This window comes from Panthera uncia (assembly GCF_023721935.1).
Source record: "Panthera uncia isolate 11264 chromosome A1 unlocalized genomic scaffold, Puncia_PCG_1.0 HiC_scaffold_17, whole genome shotgun sequence".
NCBI classification, from domain to species: Eukaryota; Metazoa; Chordata; class Mammalia; order Carnivora; family Felidae; genus Panthera; species Panthera uncia.
Window position 1 is genome coordinate 48295899 of NW_026057577.1, and position 24892 is coordinate 48320790.

Sequence of the window (24892 nt, forward strand, 5' to 3'; positions counted from 1 at the left end):
AAACATTATCATTTTGTTATTATAGGTCATAAAGTCAGGCTTATAGCTATTTTAGTCTTTATTTATAACACAAATGAACAAAAAGCGCTCATGCCTACCTTCCAAACTTTCTTGTTCATCCGAAGTATAAGCATCCATCTGACTTTGTTCCCGTAAGAAACGAATAACTGCATAAACTAAGTGCTTGATAGATGACATTTTAAAAGTTTAAATGTTTTTCCTTGATAAGAAAAAGGAAAACACTGATCTAAGTTATTTTAAAGAATTAGTCAGGAAAGTTATAAATAACAAGGGTTATAAATTACATCAAAAGTAAAAAGCAAAAACAAAACCTGCATTACCTTCATTCTTCTTTTAAAAGTCAGGAGAACACAAAGTATTGTTATGATAATGTTCACATATTTTGATTTATACCCAGTAGTATTAGATTATGTTAAAACTTGCAAAAGTAGAATTTTTCTCAAAACATGTACCACACAAGCTTAGACATTAACTCACTGGATTTTTTTTTTTTTTAATTTTTAACATTTATTTTTTGAGAGACAGAGACAGAGTGTGAGCAGTGGAGGGGCAGAGAGAGAGAGAGAGAGTCACTGACTACCTCACTGTATCTTTTTTTTTTTAATGTTTATTTTTTGAGAGACAGAGTGTGAGCGGTGAAGGGCAGAGAAAGAGAGGGAGTCACAGAATCCAAAACAGGCTCCAGGCTCCGAACTGCAGGCTCTGAGCTGTCAGCACATAGCCCGATGGGGGGCTGGAACCCTCAAACTGTGAGATCATGACCTCAGCAGAAGTCAGACGCTTAACCGACTGAGCCACCCATGCGCCCCATTATCTCATTATATCTTAACAGTATATATGGTACAGATACGGATAAGGACAGGGGTACAGATACAGAAGTAGAAATCCCCAAAAGGCCTCAGCACTATGTTGAGGGAGATTTCATACTGCTGACTCAGATGCTCATCTACAATAAGCATCTTCGTCTATTTCATGAGATTTTTTTTAAATGTATGCATAATTTACACTGCACCAACTTTTTTAGGCTGAGACTGTTACTTGAGGAGGAAGTATATTAATGAAAGGGTGTTCAACTATTGAGTGTCATTCTTAATAAAAACGGCATTTCTATTTAATCTAGATATGTCGGAAAATCATTGCCTAAATCGATGGATACTACACACCGACCAGTGCTCTCTGCAGTAGCTGTGCTCTCGTGGACAAGCTGGAAGCTCCCGGTCATGTTCATTCACATGGAATACTATCGCATCCAAACAGTGGCGCAGGGCCAGCCGGCATTAATGGCTTATTTCCACTAAATCGCATCATCCATCTGTTCTCCAGGTTCCCTAATCCAAAGCCAGGGTGTGGTACCCGCCGCCAGGATGTTTATTATTTCTAGGCTTATTCTAAAGGCAAGCCCAGTCTTTAGGCCATGGGGTTTCAAGTATTAAATAAGGCCCCAGGGCAGAAGGTGAAAAAAGAATGGGGAGTGAAGAAGGTGAGGAGGGGAAACGAAGATAGCTAACCTCCTCCCGTCTTCTCCCCCTTCTTCTCCCCATAACACATCGACCTCCTACCTCCCTTGGGTACCCGGGCCTCGCTTCGGCCCAGACGGGGTTTGATGCGGGTGCGCGGTGCAGGCCCCACCTGGGGCGGCAGGAGACGCACCCATCCCAGACAGAAGCCCCTTACCAGGCAAGAGGACGCGAGATGGTGGCAGTGGGCCCACGGGCGTCCGTAAACCGGTCCGCCCGCTCGCTGGTCCTCCGAGCTTCAGCCTGGCTCCCGATCGTAGTAGTGGCAGCGGTCGCCAAAACTTCCGCTGCTCTGGGGCCGCCGCCGCCCCTCAGCCCACCCGGCTGTGCGCTTTGCTCCCGGCCAGTGGGTCTCGCCAGAACCGCCCCCGGGGCGGTGCCAGGAGCGCGGGGCGGGGCGCAAGCCGGGGGGCGGGGCCCAAGTGGGCGCCGGCGTGGTGCTGCCGCACGTGGGAGGGCGCGGGCAGGGCTGGCAGCCACCGCCGCTGTTGCCTCCTCGGCTAGGCCGCCTCTTGGCTCCCGGGCGCCCCGCCTCCCTCAACACCAAACCGGAGGACAACGCGCCCGCCGCCGCCGCCGCCACCGCCTCTCGGCGCTCCCATGATCGCCCAGTGCCTTTCGGCTGTGCGAGGCCTCCACAGGTATCTCGGTGTGCGGGTTAACCTTGACTGTGGGCCGGGAGTGGTTTTCCGTCCTGTCAGTGCCAAGTGCCGGTGCTCGGGCTTTCCCAAGCGCACCCTTCTGACGCTCCTGGGCCTCTCCCTCCCCGCGGCCCGCATGCTCTGCCCTGAGGGACACCTGGCGCGGGGGAACTTGGGGCCACCTTTCCCTCCTCCGCTCTCTTGGGAAGGCATCCATTCCCCTTTGTTTGGGACTGCCTCAGCTGCAGTCAGCGAGACTGGTCACAGGCCCGGCCCAAAATGAATGCAGAAAGATGGTTCGGATAAGAAAATCGTTTGACTTCCGCCCCGCCCCCCCATCCAGAACTGCAGACCTCTTATTGAAAGTGCCGGCAGCTGTAGACTCTGGAATAGCGATTCTAATTTGCCTCTCACGCACATCATTAGCATACAAATCGTTTAAAGTCCTTGCAAGATGAAACCGCTATGGTTTTGCGGCTTTTCTCCGTCCATGCTTTCTAATTTCCTTTTTATTTACCTCTTCCCCATAAAACATTCGGTCTCTTGCTGGGGCAAATTGACTTGGCCCAAAATGGAGGAAATTATTGCTTGGACACGGTTTGGGACAGCCTCAGCTGCTGTTTTGGATTGCTTGCTAGCTCCCAAGCCACACCCCTCTGCAACAGACCAGTAGCAAGATGGTGAGAGAATTAAATTCTTTGCTTGGATGCGCTAGATGGAGTGGTTTTCAGAAACAATGCCTCTACCACTCCCATTCCCGAAGACAGCCTTGAACTGTACATCCTAATGAAGATCCAACAGAAAAAAGGAAATGTGTCTTTCTTGCTACTTATAAAACTACTTTGGGAAATGTTAAGCGTTCAACCTTTTTAACAGTTTTCTATTGTACATGGTCACTCATCCGTGAGGAGCTTTATGTTGCTCAGTCCTTATGGTGCGTCCAAGGGACAGTAGTAATTATAAAGAGTTAATGTGATGGTTTTGGCCATATTTCACGCTGTCCTTTTAGTCTGCAGGCTGCAAGTGATACAGCTTCAAATGCAGCTGTACCAACCAGTGAAGATAAATAATGCGGGTGTGAGAAGAGAGAATAAATATCGTGTAAGATACCAATTCTCAAACTTTTTAGCCCCAAGACCTCTTTACCTTACAAAAATCATTGAGGACCTAAGAGCTTCTGTTTATGTGGGTTGTACTAGATCTATCCATATTAACCATATTAGAAATGAAAACTAGGGAATTGTAAAGTATTTATTAGTTTATTTATAAAACAATAATAAACTCATTACATGCACAAATAACATTTCATTAAAAATGAAACTATTTTCCAAACTAACTATTTTCCAAAACTCCTCCAAAAACATAAGTAAGAAGAGTGGAATTGTGGGGTTTTTTTTCCTTTTCTTCAGCTTTTTTTAATTGTTGTAAAATATACATAACTTAACATTTGACGTTTTAATCATTTTTAAGTGCAAGATTCAGTGGCATTAAGAACTTAAACATTGTTGTGCAACCATTACCATTATCTGTCTCCAGATCTTTTTCATCATCCTAAAGTGAAACTCTGTACCCATTAAACAATAACTCCTCATTCTCTTCTTTCCCATCCCTGGTAACCACTATTCTTTCTGTTTATGAATTTTACTTTTTTAGGTACCTCATACAAGTAGAATCATAAAGTATTTGTGACTGGCTTATTTGAGTTAGCATAATGTTTTTAAGTTTCATCCATGTACTTAGGTCAGAATTTCCTTCCTTTTTAAAGCTGAATAATATTCCATTGTCTGGATATATGACATTTGTTTGTCATCTGTCCATGGACATCTGGGTTGTTTCCACCTTTTGTCTATGTGTGACTTAATAGAAAATAGCTGAATTCTTACATCTGCTTCTGCATTTGATATGTTACACTGTTTTGGTTTAAGATGAAAAAAATTCCACCTCCCATTCATATATAGTTGGAAAAACTACTTTTCTTTTTAAATTTATTTATTTTTTGAGAGAGACAGAGACAAAGTGAGCGGGGGAGGGGCAGGGAGAGAAGGAAAGAAAATCCCAAGCAGGCCCCTCACTGTCATGGGGCTCGAACCCATGAACCGTGAGATCATGACCTGAGCTGAAACCAAGAGTCAGACACTTATGCCTGAGCCTCCCAGGCACCCCTAGGACTACTTTTTAAAAGTAATCATGGATATGCTTTATATCATACCAAAGTTTGATATGTGGTAGTGTTTTAAAGATTAGTTTCAATGCAGAATATGAAACTATCCATGTACTTTTCTCACTCTATCATATTAAAATCCATGTGTCTATCTTAGATTTTAAACGGGTCTTTTACCCATGATTTTCAAATATCAAACATTGGTTACTTGGAAAATAGCAGTTCACTCTGTTAAACAGATCTTCCTAATGTTGATACATTACATTTTACAATATCAAATCATATTCCCTAATATCATCATCCATCTCATCATAAATGTCTTGAAGTATTAGGGAACTAGCAAGCTCACAATGCCAGATACACTTTTTCAAAATTCTGATTTTCATTTTAAAGCTTACATTTTATCACTGGTAACAAATACTGTCAGTTCCTTGAAGTGACAGGCTCACTTTGTTACATTTTTTGAGAGAATTTCTGCAGCAGAAATGCTGTATGCATACATTGCCACACATATGCATTCAGTGATTGAGATTTAATAAAATTAAATATTTTACTATTTCATGAAAGTGAAATTGACATTAATTTTTAGCATGAGTGAGTGGTCGTAAAGAGTATAATGACTGCTAAGACATTTTGGTGCCACTGCCTTGATTTGTTCTAAGGTGCCAATGATTTTATCTACCATTGCTTCTTACGATCAGTACAAATGTCGACCAAGTGAACAAAGTAAATAATATCATAGTATTATCATGAAATACTTTTAACCTCACAGATGACTTGAAATGGTCTCAAGGACCCCTCTCCATATTCCCATCCCCAAGGATTGCAAACCACATTTTGAGAACCACTGGTCTGTGTTACTCAGATTTTTTTTTTTTTTTTCTGAGAGAGGTGTGAGAGCAGGGGAGGGGGGCAGAGAGAGAGGGAAAAAGAGAATCCCAAGTGGGCTCCACACGGAGCCCAGTGAGAAGCTTGAACCCATGAACCATGAGATCATGACCTGAGCTGAAACCAAGAGTCAAATGCTTAACTGACTGAGCCACCCAAGTGCCCCTTGTTACTCAGATTCTTTGTTTATGTGTGGAAGAAAATAAATATATAGAAAGCCATGCATTTATTATCTTGTTAGAAGCTGGTAATCAGGGGCACCTGGGTGGCTTAGTTGGTTAAGTGTCGGCTCTTGATCTTGGCTCAGGTTATGATCTCACAGTTTATGAGTTCAAGCCCCACATTGGGCTCTGTGCTGGAAGTGCAGAGCCTGCTTGGATTCTCTCTCTCTCCTTCTCTTTGTCTGCCCCCCCCCCCCCCTCGCGCCCCCCCCCCCCCCCCCCCCCCCCGTCTCTCTCAATAAATAAACTTTAAAAAAAAGCTGGTGATCAACTATAGCAACTATTTTATTACTTAACAGCATAATATTACAGTTAATCAACATATACAGTAGTAGTAGTCATTAAATTACAGCATTTGTGAGTGAGTTAATCACAATATCTTTGTTTCAAACTGTATCCTCCAAAAAACAGTCAATACTAGGCAACATGGAAGGCCTCTGTGTTCTCTTGATATATTTTTCCTAATTTCTTCCGACACTTGGGAGTTCATTTTAGTGTTTTAAAGTGACCAGGTTTTTATTTACTGACTTAAGATTCTTCTTGTGTTTTCCTGTTGGCAGAGCTGCTGTATATCCCCTTCCAAAGCCATTTGAGCAGCCAATATCATTGATGGATTACTAGGCTAATTTCTTGGGAATGAGGGGACCGAGAATCTGAAGACATTATGCTTGCTGTTGAGATAACCTATGACCTTAAGTAAATCACTCAATATCTTGGATCTCTCAAATTCCTTATTTTGTAAAATGAAAAGGACTAGACTAAATGATACCTAAGATTCCTTTCAACTTTTGTTGCCATAGCAATTAAACCAGGAGAATTTCCCTTCCTACCTCATCTAAATTGCACAGAATTTGAGCCAAGCAGAATCTAATGTAGAGTGAGGGATGGATCATGGCATGATCAAAAAGACAAATGAGAAAGATGACTCAACAATATTTAGTCCAGATTATACTTCTAATGGCCCTCGTTTCCTCATTCAATTAAAAAAACCCTTGGTTTTAAAAATTATGACAGCAATGCGTGTTCACTGTGGAAAACTAGAAAATATTGACAAGCAAAAGAAACAAGTCCACCGATCCAGAAGAGCCATGTGTTAATAGCTTCCAAAATCTTTTCTACATAGATGTTTTTGTTTTTACAAATATGAGATTATACCATATTTATTATAATTTTTATGTACTGCAAGCACTCTTCCATAATATAAAGAGTTACAATATAGTCCATTTGGAAATGTATGATAATTAATCCCTACTTTTGGATATAACTCTTCCCAACTTCTTGCTGAGTAATAGTGCTTAGATAAACATTCTTGCTATTAGGTCTTTTTCCAAATCTTTAATTATTTCATCAATATACGTTTTTAGCAAAGGAATTTGTACATCAGAGGCCTTTGATGCACATCTTTCAGGCCTTTGGTACCTATTTTTTTCCAAAAAGTTTCGACCAAATTTCACTCTTACCAGTGGAGTGTATAAATGCTAGTTTCCTACACGATTACCAACACTGAACATTTTAATATTTTTTATCCTTACCAATTAGTTAAGTAGAACTTTTCTTATTGTTTTCTTAAATGTTTATTTTTTAATGTTTATTTTTGAGAGAGAGAGAAAGTGCAAGTGGGGAAAACAGGAGAGAGGATCCAAAGTGGGCTCCGCCCTTACAGCAACGAGCAGCAGGGCTTGGACTCATGAACCATGACCTGAGCCGAAGTCACTCAACCAACTGAGCCATCCAGATGCCTTGAAACTTTTCTTATTATAATTTACATTCACTTGCACTTTTTTTTTTTTTGAGAGTTTATTTGGTGAGTTTAATTCTCTAATAAAATTTCAGGACTTGTGATCTGAAGACCAAAAAAGTTCCTTGTTTTCTTTTTCCTTTTTTAAAAAATATTTATTCATTTTGAGAGAATGCACACACACATGCAAGCAGGAGAGGGGCAGAGAGGGAGAGGGAGAGAATACCGAGTGGGCTCCTTGCTGTCAGTGCAGAGCTTGACACGGCCCTCGATCCCACAAAGGAGGAAATAATGACCTAAGCCAAAACTAAGAGTTATATGCTTAACCGTTTAACTGACTGAGCCACCCAGGCATTCCCAATTTATTCATATGGGAAGTCTTAGAAAGTCAGACAAATTAAATTATAGTTATTCATAAACTTAACATTTATGTATCTTAACTATAATTAAATAAAATCGAGATTGTCTCCCCAAATCCAGTAGATAGAAACCCCAGAATTTTACGACAGTGGTGCTAGAAAAAAAATACTAATGGAGAAAAGGTTTTAAGTTACAAATATCAAAGGTTACACATTAGTTGTATAAATGGATTTTAAAATGTTGTAAAGGAGGATTTTTATCGTTGCTCTTTACCCCTGGTTTTGCACAGAAATGTCCTAGTACTTTCTCATGTTTAAATAATATCACTTCTTTGGTTAAGACAAAAGAGAGCACTTCTGTGGAGAGAAGCACCTAGATTAAAGTATGAAGAACCAAGGAAATTGATGCTTATTGGGCACATATGTATATGGCACACTCTGCTTTAGAAAGGCAGGTAGTATATATAGTACTCTAGACTAGACTAGAATAATCTGTAGCCTGCTTGCCTCTGCCACTGACTAGCACTGTGATCTTAGGCAGAGTTACTTAATTTTTCTGTTTATTTCTTCATCAGCAAGCTGAAATTGATTGGCTGATTTTTTTCACACACCAAATATTTACTGAGTATTATGTGCCAAACATTATTCTAGGTCTAGTGATACAGTGATGAACAAAGCAGCCCCAAATCCTTATGTGCGTGGAGCTTATGTTCTTTCTAATGGGAGAGACAGATAAGGAAAATACAGCGTATGTTAAATGGGAAAATGTGCTAGGGGGTAAAAAATAAAGCAGGATAGGGGCGCCTGGGTGGCGCAGTCGGTTGAGCGTCCGACTTCGGCCAGGTCACGATCTCGCGGTCCGTGAGTTCGAGCCCCGCGTCGGGCTCTGGACGGATGGCTCGGAGCCTGGAGCCTGTTTCCGATTCTGTGTCTCCCTCTCTCTCTGCCCCTCCCCCGTTCATGCTCTGTCTCTCTCTGTCCCAAAAATAAATAAAAAACGTTGAAAAAAATTTTTTTTTAAAAAAATAAAGCAGGATAGATGGATATTTAGTATTGGTGAGTTTACAGGAGAGGGCTCAGTGAGAAGCTGGTGTTGTGCCTGATGTGTTTGAGAACTCGAAGAGGCCATTGTGACTGGAGTGGAGTACAGGAGATGAGGTAAGAGGGAAAAATTGTACTCATCTGTATTAGAAAAACAGTTGTTCCTTCTCCTAGGAGGCCTTTTACTACTCACACAGAACTCTTGGCTTATGACAATTAGGTCACCAAATGTGTGTGGAAGTTTTCTCCACAGCAAGCAATTCTCTGCCTCACCAGCTGGGTGTCCTACATTTTAACTTAATTCTGACACTGTCTACCTGGAGATACCATCAGATCCCCCAGGTTAAGGGCTGGCTCCACAAGTCTGCTAACCCAACTCCAGATGCCAATTGCAAGTCCATGTTGTTTCCACTGCTTCTGTCCTATTGGCTATAAGTCTCAGGTTCCCATGACTCCCTCCTTGGGTTCAATTAATTTGCTAGAGCAGCTCCCAGAACTCAGGAAACATGTTTACCAGTTAAAGGACATTATTGTAAGGATGCAGATGAAGAGATACTGAGGTCTGAGCACAGGAGCTTCTGTCTCTTTGAAGTTGGGGTGCATCATCCTCCTGGAACATGGCTGTGTTCACCAAACTAGAAGCTCTCCAAACCCCTTATTATTGGGATTTTGATGGAGGTTTCATGAGGTAGGCATGATATGTCATTAATTCCATTTTCAGCCCTTCTCCCTTCTCACGAGAATGGGAGGGAAGGCTAAACATTTCAATCTTCTAATCATGGTTCTTTTGGGTGACCAGCCCTCATCTAGGAGCCTATCCAGTCACTTCATCAGAACAAAAGACACTCCTATCAGCCAGGACATTTCAAGGCTTTCAGGAGCCCTGTGTCAGGAACCAGGGTCAGAAACCAAATATTAGAACAAAAGATGATCCTAGTGCCCTTATCACTTAGGAAGTAATAAGGTTTTTAGGAGCTCATTGCCAAGAATCAGGGGCAGAGACCAATATATATTCGCTATTATCTCATATCACCTGTTTAAGATTGAGAGTAAATAAATATAGAGTACTTTGAACATTACTTGGCTATATCCGTTAGTATTGCCAAAATAATGCTATGTAGCAAACCAAATCTCGGGAGTATAGTGATAAATGTTTGCTGACACACGTTGTGTTTGCAGGGCAGTTTTTCTGGTCTTGACCAGGATCATTCCACCTATCAGCCATGGATTGTGTAGGCAGCTCTGTTGATCTTGGCTGAGCTGCGTCATATATTTGGGGATCTGGGATGGCAAAAGTTGGGGCCGTTTGGCTCTCTTTCACATGCTCTCTCATCCTCCAAGAGGCTAATTCTGACTTGTTCTTACGGCGATGGCAGGGTTCCAAGAGAGTGGAAGTGTATACAGGCCTCCTGAAGCTTAGGCTCAAACTGGAGTACCATCAACTATGCCACATTATGCTGGCCAGAGCAACTCCCAAAGACAGACTGTATCCTGATGGGAGGAGCAGCAAACTCAAAATTGTAAGAAGTCATAGGTACATAGAGGGGTGAAATGGAGGTCATTTTAGCATTTGGTCTACAATATTGGCACATCAAAGCTCAATATATGTTAGCTATTATTTTCATGTTTGTGAATTACCTGGTTGGATTTTGGAGGTTTTTAAATTCAGAGTATTAATTTGTAATAGCCCTTCATAAATGTTGCAATTTTTTTTTAATTTTTTTTTTTAGTCTTTGAATTTTGGGGTGGATTGTTCCCGCTTTTTGTTCTACACAAGTTAAAATGTTTATGTAATCACGTATATCAGTTTTTTGTTTGTTTTTTTTTTTTAATGACGTCTGCCTTTGGTCATGTGCCTAGAATGCCCTTCTACCCCAAGATTAGAATTTTTTTAAATCACCTGACTTTTCTTCTAGTACTTTTATGTTTCATTTTGCATACTTGAAACCTTTATCTATCATGAATATTGACTTTTTTGAAATGACTTTTCTAATTATTAAGTGAAACCAAAAGAAAGTCAACATAAACTGAAGGAAGTATGAGAAACTCCAGCTTACAAAATCAGGGTTTCTGATTACCTCAGTGTACATTGGAAGATCCTATCCCATTCCACCTACTTGGCACTCAAAAGGATATCCTTCTATTTCCAAGCCACACATAGCTGGTGTCTTTGATACCTAATCGTATTTAAGCTCAAGACTAAGAGGAAAATTCTTTTTCTGCCTCACATCTTTTATTTTTTCTTCCTGTCCCCCCACCCACCACCTTTAGGGTAACAATTTGTTCTCTGTAGTTAAGAGTCTGTTTCTTGGTTTGCCTCTCTCTCCGTTTTTTTTCCCCTTTGCACGTTTGTTTTGTTTCTTAAATTCCACGTATGAGTGAAATTCATATGTTATTTGTTTTTCTCTGACTGACTTATTTCACTTAGTATAATACACTCTAGCTCCATCCATGTCATTGGAAATGGCAAGATTTTATTCTTTTTTATGGCTGAGTAATATTCCATTGTGTGTGTATGTGTGTGTAAACGTATATATTATATGTGTATATATACATATTTTCACACACATACACAGACACACAATACAACATCTTCCTTATCCATTCTTCAGTCAATAGATACTTGGGCTGTTTCCATACCTTAGCTTTTGTAGATAATGCTGCTATGAACAGCAGAGTGCATGTATCCCTTTGAATTAGTATTTTTGTATTCTCTGAGTAAATACCTAGTAATGCAACTGTTGGGTCACAGGGTAGCTCTATTTTTAACTTAAAAAAATTTTTTTAAGGTTTATTTATTTTTTTTGAGAGAGAGAGAGAGAGAGAGGGAGAGAGACTCTCAAGCAGGCTCTGCACCATCAGCACAGAGCCCATTGTGGGGCTCGAACTCACAAACTGTGAGATCATGACCTGAGCCGAAATCAATAGTTGGACACTTAACTGACTTAGCCACTCAGATGCCCCTCTATTTTTATTGAGGAACCTCCATACTGTTTTCCAGACTTGCTACACGAGTTTGCATTCCCACCAGCAGTGCAAAAGGCTTCCTCTTTAGGAGTAGGTTTTTTATGCTTTGAGTATGCCACACCATACATAAGGATGTAGCTACAAAAATATTTACAGAAACATTCCTCTCATTTACCTGGTCTTCCCAAGTTGCCAAGCACAACAAAAGAAGACAAGTTCCAATGCTTAAAAGCATTACAAGTCTCTGTTTTATATTTGCTAGTATCTTGTGACTAAAGCAAGTCTCATGGTCAAACCTAGACTCAAGGGTGGAGATAACTCTTGATGGAAAAAACTGCTGTGGGGCACCTGGCTGGCTCAGTCGGAAGAGCGTGTAACTCTTGATCTCATGGTCCTGAGTTTGAGCTCTACATTGGGTGTAGAGATTACTAAAAAAAAAAATTTTTTATTACTTAGAAGAAAAAACTGCTGAATTATATTACAGTAGGTTATGCTGACAGAGATAGGAAAATTTTATAGATATTTTTGCAGTCTATTACATAGCTTATGTAGTATTCAGGAAAAAAAATTATCTTTAAATACATTAGCAAAGAAGAAAGATTTGAGTTTTTATCTCAGAAAGCCAGAAAGGGAACAGCAGTTTAAACCCAAAGAAAATAGAAAGAAGGCAATAATAAAAAGCAAAAAGCAATGATACAGAAAACAAACATACAATAGGGAAATTCAACAAAGCCAAAGTTTGTCCCTTAAAAATATGATAAAATCGATTGACTTAGGTTAGCAACAAAAATGAGGGAATACATATACATCAATAAAAGGATTAAAATGAGGAATGTCACTAAAGATTGTACAGATGGTCAAAAATGAGAGTATAAAGAAGTTTTTGCCGATATATTTGAAAATTTAGATAAATGGAAAAATTATTTGAACAATATGACATTAAGATGGACACCAAAAGAGATAGAAAATCTTTTATTTATTAAAGAAACTATTTTTGTATTGAAAGATTTTCCACAAAGAAAACTCTAGACCCATATGGCTTCAGCAGTGAATTCTTCCAAATATCTAAGGAATAATACCAGTCATACATAATCATTTCCAAAGAAGCAAAAAATAGTCGATACTTCCTAACTAATTTTATGAGACTACAAACCCTCATTCCACAAATTCAAGAGGACACTACAAGGAAAAACCAGTGGGCTTTTGTAAGTTTGAAAAAATTAGAAAATCAATCCATGAAATTAACCAACTAATGGAATAAAGGAGAAAAATCATGTGATTATTATGCGAGATGCATAAAAAGAATTTGATAAAATTTAATACCCATCCATAATTTTAAAAAAATTGCAAAACCAAGAATAGAAGGACTTCTTTAACTTAATAAAGTATATATTTTTTAAGCCTATGTGAAACTTCATACATAGTAGTAAAATTACTTTTAAAAAGCCTGCCTGAGATCAGGAATGAGGCAGAGATGACCGTTTTTACTATGTATATTCAATGTTGTCCTTGAGCGTTCAGCCAGTGCAATAATTTAAGAAAAAAAAAAAAAAGATGGAAAGATTGGAAAGGAAGAAATAAAACTGTCATTTTTTTGCAATGACATAATTGTGAGTATAGAAAATTCAAAGGATAAAATATTAGAATGAATGTTTTATATCCATGGACATAAGATCAACATACAAATTGAATTATAGGTCTATTCCTTAGCAAGATATAATCGGAAAGTGAAATTTTCAAATTATATAAGTAAAAATAGAATTAAAAACTTTAAATATCTAGGAACAAATCAAAAAATATAAAACATCAGCAAACTACAAAACATTTGTGAAAAGAATAAAAGTCTAAGTAAATAAAAAGCAAGTTCTAAAAAACAGATCTAAAAAAAAGATCCAAGTAAATGAAAGGAGATGTCAGTTTGGGATTGGACTACTGAAGATAGAAACTGTTTATTTTCTGTCGACCTTATTTCCATTTTGTTTGCCTTCGGGAAAGAGCAGCTTAAGGCCAGTCAGTAGTTGTTCCTACCCATTCAGTGGCCTCAGCAGTGGGAGCTGCTGACCAATCTTCAGTGGTAGATTAAGTGCTCCAGTCTTCAGTCTTCAGTGGGAAACTGCTGAATAGACATAGAAGGCACCTGCAGGCCTTCAGACCAGCCTACGACTTCAGGTTGAGTAGCAGTGAACTCAGGAGCGGGAGCAGTCCATGCACCCTGAAATTCCTCCTTGGTCACAGCATTTTCAGTAGTGGCCTGCTCTTTTCAATCTCTTCAGGGTATCTGTAGAGGTAGAGATCAGGCATTGACCTCCCATGGGTGTTTACGGGAAATGGTGACGTGCATCCACTGCATCAGACCCACTGAGCGAGCTCCCTTGTTGCAAGGAATGCTATGGTGATGTCCATATAGCACAGAGGAGAGTCTGTTACACAGAGCGATGGTAGGCTGCTTAATATAAGATGCCTCTGTAAGAGGCTGGTGGTCAGCCCTGGAATCAGTAAGCACCAGAAGTCCCTGCTCCTGGAAGGCTGCAGGATCTGGTTAGTGAAGTTTCCAGGAGTGAAGTGGTCAGCAATAGGAGTGGCTCCAGTAGCAGCAGCAAACTTCACAGTTCGCTGGCCAGTATTCTTGGATGATATGACACTGACATCAAGCAGGGTTTTCAATGGCAACAATGGCACAAGCTGCCAACAGAAGCTTCTCCCAGGTTCTCTTCAGTTATGATGTAGATACACTGTTCCATCTGGAAGTCAAGGTTGGTACCACCTAAGTGGGTTCCTGCTGCAAGGAATTTGAGGATATTCTCCTCCTTCACTTGTAGGACATCAGGGCTCCGGACATTGTGAAAGTTTCCCTTTAAGTTACAACAGGAACACAAAACAACATGGTATCAACCCCTCCCTGGGTAGCACAGAAGGGTGGACTACTTAATGCAGGAGAATTGTCGATTTCCCCTAATTTAACCTTTAGATTCAATAAAATCCCAATCAAAATCCCAGAAGAACTTTTTGTGGAAATTGACATGCATTGTCTAAAATTTTAAATGGAAACATAAAGGGCCAAGTATAGCAAAACACAAACTTGAAAAATAACAAGTTACAGGATTTAAGCTACTAAATACCAAGGTATTACAAAGCTACAGTCATTAAAAAACAAAACAAGGGGCGCCTGGGTGGCTCAGTTGGTTAAGCGTCCGACTTCAGCTCAGGTCAGGATCTCATGGCCTGTGAGTTTGAGCCACGCGTCAGGCTCTGTGCTGACAGCTCAGAGCCTGGAGCCTGCTTCAGATTCTGTGTCTCCCTCTCTCTCTGCCCCTTCCCCGCTCATGCTCTGTCTCTCTCTGTCTCAAAAATAAATAAAAACATTTTTAAAAAATTTAAAAAGAACAAAACAAAACACAGTTTTGTATTGGTGCAAGAATAGAAAAATAGATGAAGGAACAGAGTCCAGAAATAAACTTATACCTACTTGACAACTATTATAATATTTGGTGTGCAGTACTGTAGTAGGGGAAAGGAGGGCCTTTTTGAATAAATAAATACATATTCATACAGAAAGAGATGAACCCTTTTTTTTTCCCTTTAATCCTTTTTTCTTTCTTTCTTTTTTTTCTTTTTTTTTTTTTTTTTTTTTTTTTTTTGAGAAAGAGACAGAGTGTGAGCAGGGGAAGGGCAAAGAGAGAGGGAGACATAGATTCTGAAGCAGGCTCCAGGCTCTGAGCTGTCAGCACAGAGCCCGAAGCTGGGCTCAAACTCACTGACCATGAGGTCATAACCTGGGCCAAAGTCAGAAGCTTAACCGATTGAGCCACCCAGGCACCCCTCTTTTTTTCTTCCTTCCTTCCTTTCTTCCTTCCTTCCTTCCTTCCTTCTTCCTTCCTTCCTTCCTTCCTCCCTTCCTCCTTCCTTCCTTCCTTCTTGCTTTCTTACCTTTTAGTTTAAATTCCAGTTAGTCAACATACAATCTAGTATTAGTTTCGGGTGTTCAATATAGTGATTCAACACTTCCATGCAACACCGGGTGCTCATCACAACAAGAGCTCTCCTTAATCCCAGTCACCTATTTTACCCATCTCTCCACCTCCCTTCCCTCTGGTAACCATCAGTTCTCTATAGTTAAGAATCTGTTTCTGGGTTTGCTTCTTTTTTTTTTTTTTTCCCCTGTGTTCGTTTGTATTGTTTCTTAAATTCTACCTATGAATGAAACTCATATGGTATTTGTCTTTCTCTGACTTATTTCACTTAGCATAATGCTCTCTGGCTCCATCCATGTCGTTGCAAATGGAAAGATTTTATTCTTTTTTATAGCTGAGTTATATTCACTTATATGTATGTATATATATGATGATATATATAATATATACAATGATATAATGCAAAGGAATATTACATATATTATATATGTGTGTGTATGTGTATGTTGTGTGTATATATATATATATAAAACATATACATACACGCACATACACACACACATACCCCATATCTTCTTATTGCATTCATCCCTCATTGGACACTTGAGCTGTTTCCATAATTTTGCTATTGTAGATAATGTTGCTATAAACATCAGGGTGCATGTATCAATTTGAATTAGTGTTTTTGTATTCCTTTGATAAATATCCAGTAGTGCAATTGCTGGATCATAGGGTAGTTCTATTTTTAGCTTTTTGAGGAGCCTTCATACTGTTTTCCAGAGTGACTTACCAGCTTGCATTCCCACCACAGTGCAAAAGGCTTCCCCTTTGGCCACATCCTTGCCAACACCTGTGGTTTCTTTTTTTAAATGTTTTTAATGTTTTTTTTTTCTTTTATTTTTGAGAGAGAGAGAGAGAGAGAGAGCAGGGGAAGGGCAGAGAGAGAGGGAGACAGAGGATCTGAAGTGGGTTCTTCACTGTCAGTATAGAGCCCCGTGCTGGGCTCAAACTCAAGAACCGTGAGATCATGAACTGAGCTGAAGTCAGACACTTAACTGAGCCACCCAGACTTGTGTTGTTAATTTTAGCCATTCTGATAGGTGTGAGGTGATATCTCATTGTAGTTTATATTTTGCACTTCCTTGATGATAAATGATGTTGACCATCATGTGTCTGTTGACCATCTGTATGTCTTCTTTGGAAAATGTCTATTCATGCCATCTGCCCATTTAAAAAAATTTTTTTTCTTTGAATACTTTTCTAAAATTTAAGTTAATTAACATAGTGTAGTATTGGTTTCAGGAGTAGAATTTAGTGATTCATCACTTACATATAACACACAAAGCCTATCACAAGTGCCCTCCTTAATTACCATCACCCATTTAACCCATCCCCCCCCACCCAATACCCCTCCAACAACCCTCAGTTTGTTGTCTATATTTAAGAGACTCTTATGGTTTGCCTCCCTCTCTATCATTATATTTATTTTTCCTTCCCTTCCCTTATGTTCATCTATTTTGTTTCTTAATTTCCACATATGTTTCTTAAATTCCACATATGAGTGACATCATATGGTATTTATCTTTCACTGACTTATTTCACTTAGCATAATGCACTCTAGTTCCATCCATGTCGTTGCAAATTTCTGCCCATTTTTTAATTGGATTATTTGTTTTTTGGATGTTGAGTTTGATAAGTTATTTATATATTTTGGATACTAACCCTTTATCAGATATGTCATTTTCAAATATATTCTTCCATTGTATAGGTTACCTTTTAGTTTTATTGACTGTTTCCTTCACTGTAAAGGAGCTTTTTAGTTTCCAATATGTTATTTTGCTTTTGTTTCCCTTGTTTCCAGAGACATATCTAGAAAGAAGTTGCTACAGCCGATGTCAAAGAAGTTACTGCCTGTGTTCTCTTCTACAATTTTTAAGGTTTTAGGTCTCACATTTAGGTCTTTAATCCATTTTTTTTGTATGGGATTTCAATTTTTTTTAATTTTATTTTTTTAAATTTACATCCAAATTAGTTAGCATATAGTGCAACAATGATTTCAGGAGTAGATTCCTTAGTGCCCCTTACCCATTTAGCTCATCCCCCCTGCCACAACCCCTCCAGTAACCCTCTGTTTGTTCTCCATATTTAAGAGTCTCTTATGTTTTGTCCCCTCCCTGTTTTTACATTATTTTTGCTTCTCTTCCCTTATGTTCATGTTCTGTGTCTTAAAGTCCTCATATGAGTGAAGTCATATGATATTTGTCTGTCTCTGACTCATTTCACTTAGTATAATACCCTCTAGTTCCATCCTCATAGTTGCAAATGGCAAGATTTCATTCTTTTCGATTGGCAAGTAATACTCCATTGTATGTATATACCACATCTTCTTTATCCATTCATCCATCGATGGACATTTGGGCTCTTTCCATGCTTTGGCTATTGTTGATAGTGCTGCTGTAAACATTGGGGTGCATGTGTCCCTTCGGAACAGCATACCTGTATCCCTTGGATAAATACCTAGTAGTGCAATTGCTGGATTGTAGGGTAGTTCTATTTTAAATTTTTTGAGCATCCTCCATACTATTTTCCAGAGTGGCTGCACCAGCTTGCATTCCCATCTTTAATCCATTTTTAATTTATTTTTGTGTGTGGTGTAAGAAAGTGGCTTGATTTCATTCTTTTGCATGTTGCTGTCCAGTTTTTCCAACACCATTTGTTGAAGAGACATTCTTTTTCCCATTGGATATTCTTTCCTGCTTTATCGAATATTATTGGCCATATAGTTGTGAATTCATTTCTGTGTTGTTGTTTTTTTTTAAGATTTTATTTCTAAGTAATCTCCCTATCCAACATGGGGCTCCAGCTTACAACCTGGAGATCAACAGTTGCATGCTCTACTGACTGAGCCAGCCAGGCATCTCAAACTGCTCATTTCTGGGTTTTCTATTCTGTTCTTTTGATCTATGTGTCTATTTTTGTGCCAGTACCATATTGTTTTGATTATTACAGCTTTGTAATATAACTTGAAGTCCAGAATTGTGATTCCTCCAGCTTCACTTCTCTTTTTTAAGGTTGCTTTGGCTATTCAGGGTCTTTTGTGGTTCCATAAAATGTTAGAATTATTTATCCTAGTTCTGTGAAAAATACTGTTGGTATTTTGATATATATTGCATTAAATGTGCAGCTGGCTCTGGGTGGTATACACATTTGAACAATACTTGTTCTTTCAATCCATAAGCACGGAATGCCTTTGCATTTCTTGGTGTAATTTTCAGTTTCTTTCATCAGTTTGTTATAGTTTTCAGAGTACAGGTCTTTCACTTCTTTGGTTAAGTTTATTCCTACATACCTTACTGGTTTGGGTACAATTTTAAATGGAATTGTTTTCTTAATTTCTCTTTCTGCTCTTTCATCACTTGTGTAAGAAGTACAACAGATTGCTGTGTGTTGATTTTGTATCCTTCAGCTTTACTAAATTTGTTTATCAGTTCTAGCAACTTTTTGGTGGGTTCTTCTGGGTTTTCCTGCCCCACATCTTAAGTATGGTTGTAGTGACTGAAATAATCACAACTTTTAGTTATAGTCTGATTGCTATACTGCATAACATTCATACAGTAAGGGCTACATTATTTAGATCTTCTCATTGTAACACTGCAATTTATACATATATACGACTTTCAGATTTCATTTTTCATAGGAATTCTTTTATACCATGGTACAACATAGAGAAGCACAAATTATTTATGTGAAAGAGAAATCAATGAATATTAGATTCCAACTACCAATTGTGTAATTCCTTTTAGAAGTCTTACATTCAGTCATTTTCATTTTATAAATATTTATTGAGCACTTGTTATGTTATTGTTTAATTTCAGTATCTCTTTATCCTAAACCAGATTTACAAATCTTATAAATCTGTTTTTGCCATTGTTCTCTGTCTCAACAAATGTTACCATTTACTGAAGTCAAAAGTCTGGGAGCTGACCTGGCCTTTTTCTGTCTCTACCTTTTTCATCAATTACCAGGTTTAAAGTCTTTCTCTGTTCTCTATTTGTATTACCACCCCTATGACCCAAATCCTCATCATGAGTCACAGCCTCAGTTTTTGCTTCCTATTAATATACTTTCCTTATGAAAACAGAGATCTTTATGCAATCCAAATGTGACATTCATACTCCAGTTTAAAATTCTTTAGTTTGCCCTTAACCTTAGGATAAAATCAAAACTCTTTGATTGGTTTATAAATCCCTGTACAGTCTGACCACTAAGCTGTTCCAGCTTTTCCTCTCACTCAGGGAACTCATTGTTTTCGGCAGATAGTTCATGTCTTTACCTCCTCTTCTTAAATTAACACAGCCGATCCCTTATTTGGAACATTCTTCTCTTTCCCTACCTTTCCACAGCCTGGCTAATACTTGTCATTCATCTTAAAAGTTATTACGAAGTATTATACACAAAAAATGTATATATCTACAGTTAAAAGAATGAAAAAGGAGTATCTGTATATCTAAAATGATACATCTAGTACCTTTTAAGTCTTTTATGTGCCCCTTTCTGACCATATCTCTTCTCCTTATTCCAAAGATAACCACTGTCCTGAATTTACATTTATAGTCCTGTTCCTTTTCTTTATAATGTCATAACACAAATCTATGTTTCCCTTAGCAATATATGGTTTAGTTTCACTTGATGAAACTAGTTTTACATAGCTGTGGTTCATTTTTACTGCTGTTAAGATCTTTACCTGGGTGACCATTCCAAAATTTGTTATCTATTGTCTTGTTGGTGAGTATTTATAGGTTATTCCCAGTTATTTGCTATTATAAACAATATTGCTATGAGTATTCTTGTAATTTCTCCTGATACATATGTGCAAGAATATAGGCCTAAGAGAAAAATTGCTCTCTTGTGGGATCTGTGCATTCTCTACTTTACCAAATGATGTCCAATTTTTTCCCAAAGTGGTAATACTAATTTACTCCCTCTACCTGTATAGTGTTCATGTATAGCCATTGATACTCCATCCTTAGCAGCTCTTGGTGTAAAATGGTATCTCTTGGGTTTTGTATGTATTGCCATGTTTGCTAATGAGTTAGAGTGTATTTTCATGTTTATTTGACATTTGTATTTTATGCCTGTGGTATCTTTTGTCTATTTTCCTATTAGGTTGTTTATTTTTTCATATTGGATTTGAGCAGTATTTATACATTCTAGATACATTCCATTTGATTTCCATTCAGAAAACGTAGTGTATTTTATCCATGGTAGTGCTGTGCTAAACTGAGAAGACAGCTGTGGACAAGAAAGAAACTATCCCTTGGAGCTAGAAAGTATAATGCAAAGTGAAATAAGTCAGTCAGAGAAAGACAAATACCATATGATTATACTTATATGTAGAATTTAAGAAACAAATGAATAATAGGAAAAAAAAGAGCCAAACCAAAAAAATAGATTCTTAACTTGAAAGAATGAACTCATGGTCACCAGAGGGGAAGTGGATGGGGGAATGACTTAAATGAGTGAAGGGGATCAAGTATATACTTATCCTGATGAGCAATGAGTAATGTATAGAATTGCTGAATCACTATATTGTACACTTGAAACTAGTATAACACTATATGTTAACTATACTGGAATTTAAAATTTTAAACTTAAGAAGAAAAAAGAAACTATCCCTGCTCACATGGGTTCCTGCCCTCACTCTGCTCAAGGAGTCAGATAGTAATCAAATCTCTAAAGTAGTTAGATTGTAATAGGTGCTGTTAATATCAGCTCACTTTGTACTTCCTCGGAACGAACTTACGTGACTCCTACTAAATTTGGTCCCTTTGAATACTGTATTTCCAGAGCACACATATTAGTAGTATTGTTTGCCTTCCTCTCTAGTTGACAAGTTTTCTGAGATCAGGAACCTTTTTTGTTGTTGTTTGTTACTGTATCTCCAACACTTAACCTGGTGTTGTTTACATGGTAGATGCTTAATAAATATATTTTTTTGAATGAATGAATGGAAAGTTGTCATCAGTGGTAATAACTGAAAATTCAGCATTCGCTGCTGATATATAAGGAGTATAGGCCTGGATTTGGCAATTTGATATGACAAGGACAGGTAAAAGTAGAAAGTAAATATTTAAACCTTGCAAATTTCTTTACCCAAAACACAGTTGCCAGGGGAAAGTACTATGTCTAAGTTTTAATTTAGACCTAGTTTTGTGATAAGAAATTACAGAGTAGAGTAATATGCAATAGGAAGCAAACTTAACCAACAAATATATACATGCTGGGTATATATTTTTAGTACATGGGTATATTTTTAGTACATGCTGGGTGGGTATGAGAGAAGAGAAGCCATATATTAAAAGAATATTGGTCATATTCTCTTATCATCACTAGGATATTCACACAGTGACTTGGTACCCTACAGACTTAGTTAATGGGTCTGAAGAGTAATAGTCTAATTTAATAAATACTCTGGGAGCAAGGCTCATTCTAAATATGTCAACTTGGATACTGAAGAGATCAGGGGAGGTGCCAGCCTCTGAAGTACTGGGTCAGAAGCAACCAAGCTGAGAAAGAACAGAAGGCAAACTTCTCATGTGTGAGCCTGAGGTCAGCCGAGGACACGGAAGCCAGAGTCTCTGGACTTGTGTGATTTGGAAGTTAGTTGGGGCTGGTGAAACGTGGCACTGAACAGAACATAATCCTGTTTTGGACGTATGCAGCAAAAGTACTTATTGGTCAGACCAAGAAGGTAATGACATGCAGTTTGCCCCATCTGGTGGAAAAAGTACCCAGGAGAACCCAAAGAAGCCATGATGATGGGTTCCCATTCTGGAACACATCTCATGCCTGCTCTGCTAGATATAGACCCTGTGCTGCAGGTACTATACTTCCATGCACAGAGGTAGCTGAGAAGAAGTAAAAACACGAAAAACTTGCTTAGCATGACAAAAAGGACACAAGGCTACTCATTAAAGTGTATAACAGCTCATCAAAAATCTTCTTAATGACACTGAAAAATTGTAAAATGACAGGAATGGTGGGTAGTAGAATGTGGCTAATTGAAACCTGTATATAACTTCAAAATCTTTATTCACTCGTGCCACAAATATCAACTGAGTACAGTTACTATATGCCATGAACTGCTAAATCCCACAAGAATAGATGTGTAAAGCAAAGCACCTAGGTTAGCGTTATTTGCTTGTTGAAATCTTTTCGTGGTCGCCTCTTTACCAGAATTACTTTGTGATTGCTCACCTTAAAAATACACATTAATAGAATAAAAGGAGAAGAATATTAGACAAAAAATCAAAAAGAACATTAGGATTTCAGCCTTGTTGATTTATTTGGGTCCAGAGTTTTACTGAAAGCTTTCTGGCAGTAAGAGCAAAGGGAATATATCTAGTTAAGAAATATCAAGAACACAGTTTTTCCTGGTACTGTTTGTATGATAAATTTATCATGTAGATTTATTATATAAGAGAAATTGAGTAAGTCCAATGAATGCTAGCCTCAAGAATACTTATACAGTAAGTGCAGAAGTAGATTTTATAAAGGCTATGTCCTATTTTGACCTTTCTTAAGTTTATTTATTTTTAGAAAGAGAGCATGAGCAGGAGAAGGGCAGAGAGGGAGAGAGAGAATCCCTAGCAGGCTCCACATTTAGTACACAGCCTGACTCAGGGCTTGATCCCATGACGGTGAGATCATGACCTGAGCCAAAATCAAGAGTTGGCCATTTAACCACCTGAGCCACCCAAGTGCCCCTTGACTTTTCTTAAAAAGCCAAGGCAACACAGCCTGCTAAGGGTCATAAAACACATACATAAATGTGATACTATGTATGGGATAAGGCACATACATAAATAATTAGAATACAAGGGTCAGAGTAATAGAGAAATTGATATGGGAGTTCAGGGGAGTGAGAGATTAGTTCCAAGATAAAAGGGAAGGACAAGGTCATAACTGATCCTTGAAGGGTGGTAGGATTTGGACATAGGAAGTTTAGAAGAGGGTGTTCTCTTATCCCTAGACTATCAGAATCTAGAAATAGCCATATTAAGTAAGCTGAATGTCCAAGGCAAACATGCTAAAGACTAATGAAATGACTCCAAGAAAGAAAATGTGCTATAACTTAAACTTATATAATGTTATATATAAATTATGTCTCAACAAAACTGGAAAAAACAAATCTCAGTATATGTAGATGATACCAGGAAGAAAGGAATGAAGGAAGGAAGGAAAAGAGAAAAGAAAGAGAATGTGCAATCTACAGGGCTCTTGGGGCAGACCTGGTTTCATATGCTTGCCTAATCTCACAGAACCTGTTTCTCCAACCCTAAATTAGAGATAATATTAGCTACCTGCCATAATTTTTGTAAAGATTTCAGGAATTAATGTACATGAACACATGTAGCACAATGCTTGATACCACCTGAGTACATAGTGACTTATAATTCCCTCCCTTCCATTTAAGGTAGAAAAAAGTAGTCCTAAGGATTTGGATAATAAGACTGACTGTATGTGGTTATTGAAAGTCACAAATGCTTTATTGGTGACTGGGAGAGGATACCGATGACCTATTGATAAAGTTTTCAGATGACTCTAAGTAAAGGTGAAAACTTCAAGTTCCAGGGGATCTCAGCTCACTAGAACACCATTCTTTTTTTTATTATTATTATTTGTTTAATGTTTTTATTTATTTTTGAGAGAGAGACAAACAGAGCGTGAGTGGGGAGGGGCAGAGAGAGGAGAGAGAATCCGAAGAAGGCTTCAGGCTGTGATCTGTCAGCACAGAGCCCGACATGGGGCTGGAACTCACGAACGGTGAGATCATGACCTGAGCCGAAGTCAGATGCTTGACCTCCTGAGCCAGCCCGATACCTCCAGAACACCATTCTAATAAGGAGGTTCTTAATGATACTAAATGTGAAGTCTGTTTTTAAACAAATCACACCTAGATGAGAGCACAATCACATAAGAGCAGCACGTAGGAAAAAACTCAGTACCTTTAGTTGTTACCAGATTCAGTATGAAGCCGATTCATGTGGCCGCTAAAGAGTAAGAGAGGAAAGAGTCACTTATCAGATGACACGATAAGTCTTTGGTGTTAGTTGCCATCAGGTATATACTTTACAGTCCTGCCTTGCCTTACTTAGTCTTTATGTAACATTTACCCTATTGGCCACACAGTCTTGACTTCCAGAGAAACAAATTCCTAATTTTCTCTACTATGAGCGTTCCTGAAATTTTTTTCAAGCTTCTTTTTACTGATACCTGCCCCTCTAGTAATAGTTTTTCTCAGGTTTCTCTTCTCAATGTCTGCTGTAAAGCTCTTTTTAAAACCTCCTTTCTTTGAGCCTACATGTATGAAGTCTTTTCCACACGTACTGTCCTGTCTAAAACTTTCCCCCAATCCAGCTAGTTT

At 38.5% G+C, this 24892-nt stretch overlaps 2 protein-coding genes and 1 pseudogene across 3 annotated transcripts in view; 1 reads left to right on the plus strand and 2 right to left on the minus strand.

The window, feature by feature from the left end:
• SGTB (small glutamine rich tetratricopeptide repeat co-chaperone beta) overlaps positions 1 to 1919 on the minus strand; it is a 44528-nt gene extending 42609 nt beyond the window's left edge. For both annotated transcript variants that reach the window (XM_049649552.1, XM_049649551.1), the window contains exons 1-2: positions 1696 to 1919; positions 99 to 220 (exon numbers count right to left, since the gene is read on the minus strand). In XM_049649552.1, the coding sequence (XP_049505509.1) occupies positions 99 to 198 (100 nt within the window). In that variant the 5' untranslated portion in view covers positions 199 to 220; positions 1696 to 1919. The remainder of the gene's footprint in view (positions 1 to 98; positions 221 to 1695) is intronic.
• Positions 1920 to 1960: 41 nt separating this feature from the next.
• The window catches only part of NLN (neurolysin), a 102059-nt gene continuing 79127 nt past the window's right edge, over positions 1961 to 24892 (plus strand). The window contains exon 1 of the mRNA XM_049649538.1: positions 1961 to 2179. Within this exon, the coding sequence (XP_049505495.1) occupies positions 2139 to 2179 (41 nt within the window). The 5' untranslated portion in view covers positions 1961 to 2138. The remainder of the gene's footprint in view (positions 2180 to 24892) is intronic.
• Positions 13468 to 14439, minus strand: LOC125935045 (40S ribosomal protein SA-like; annotated as a pseudogene).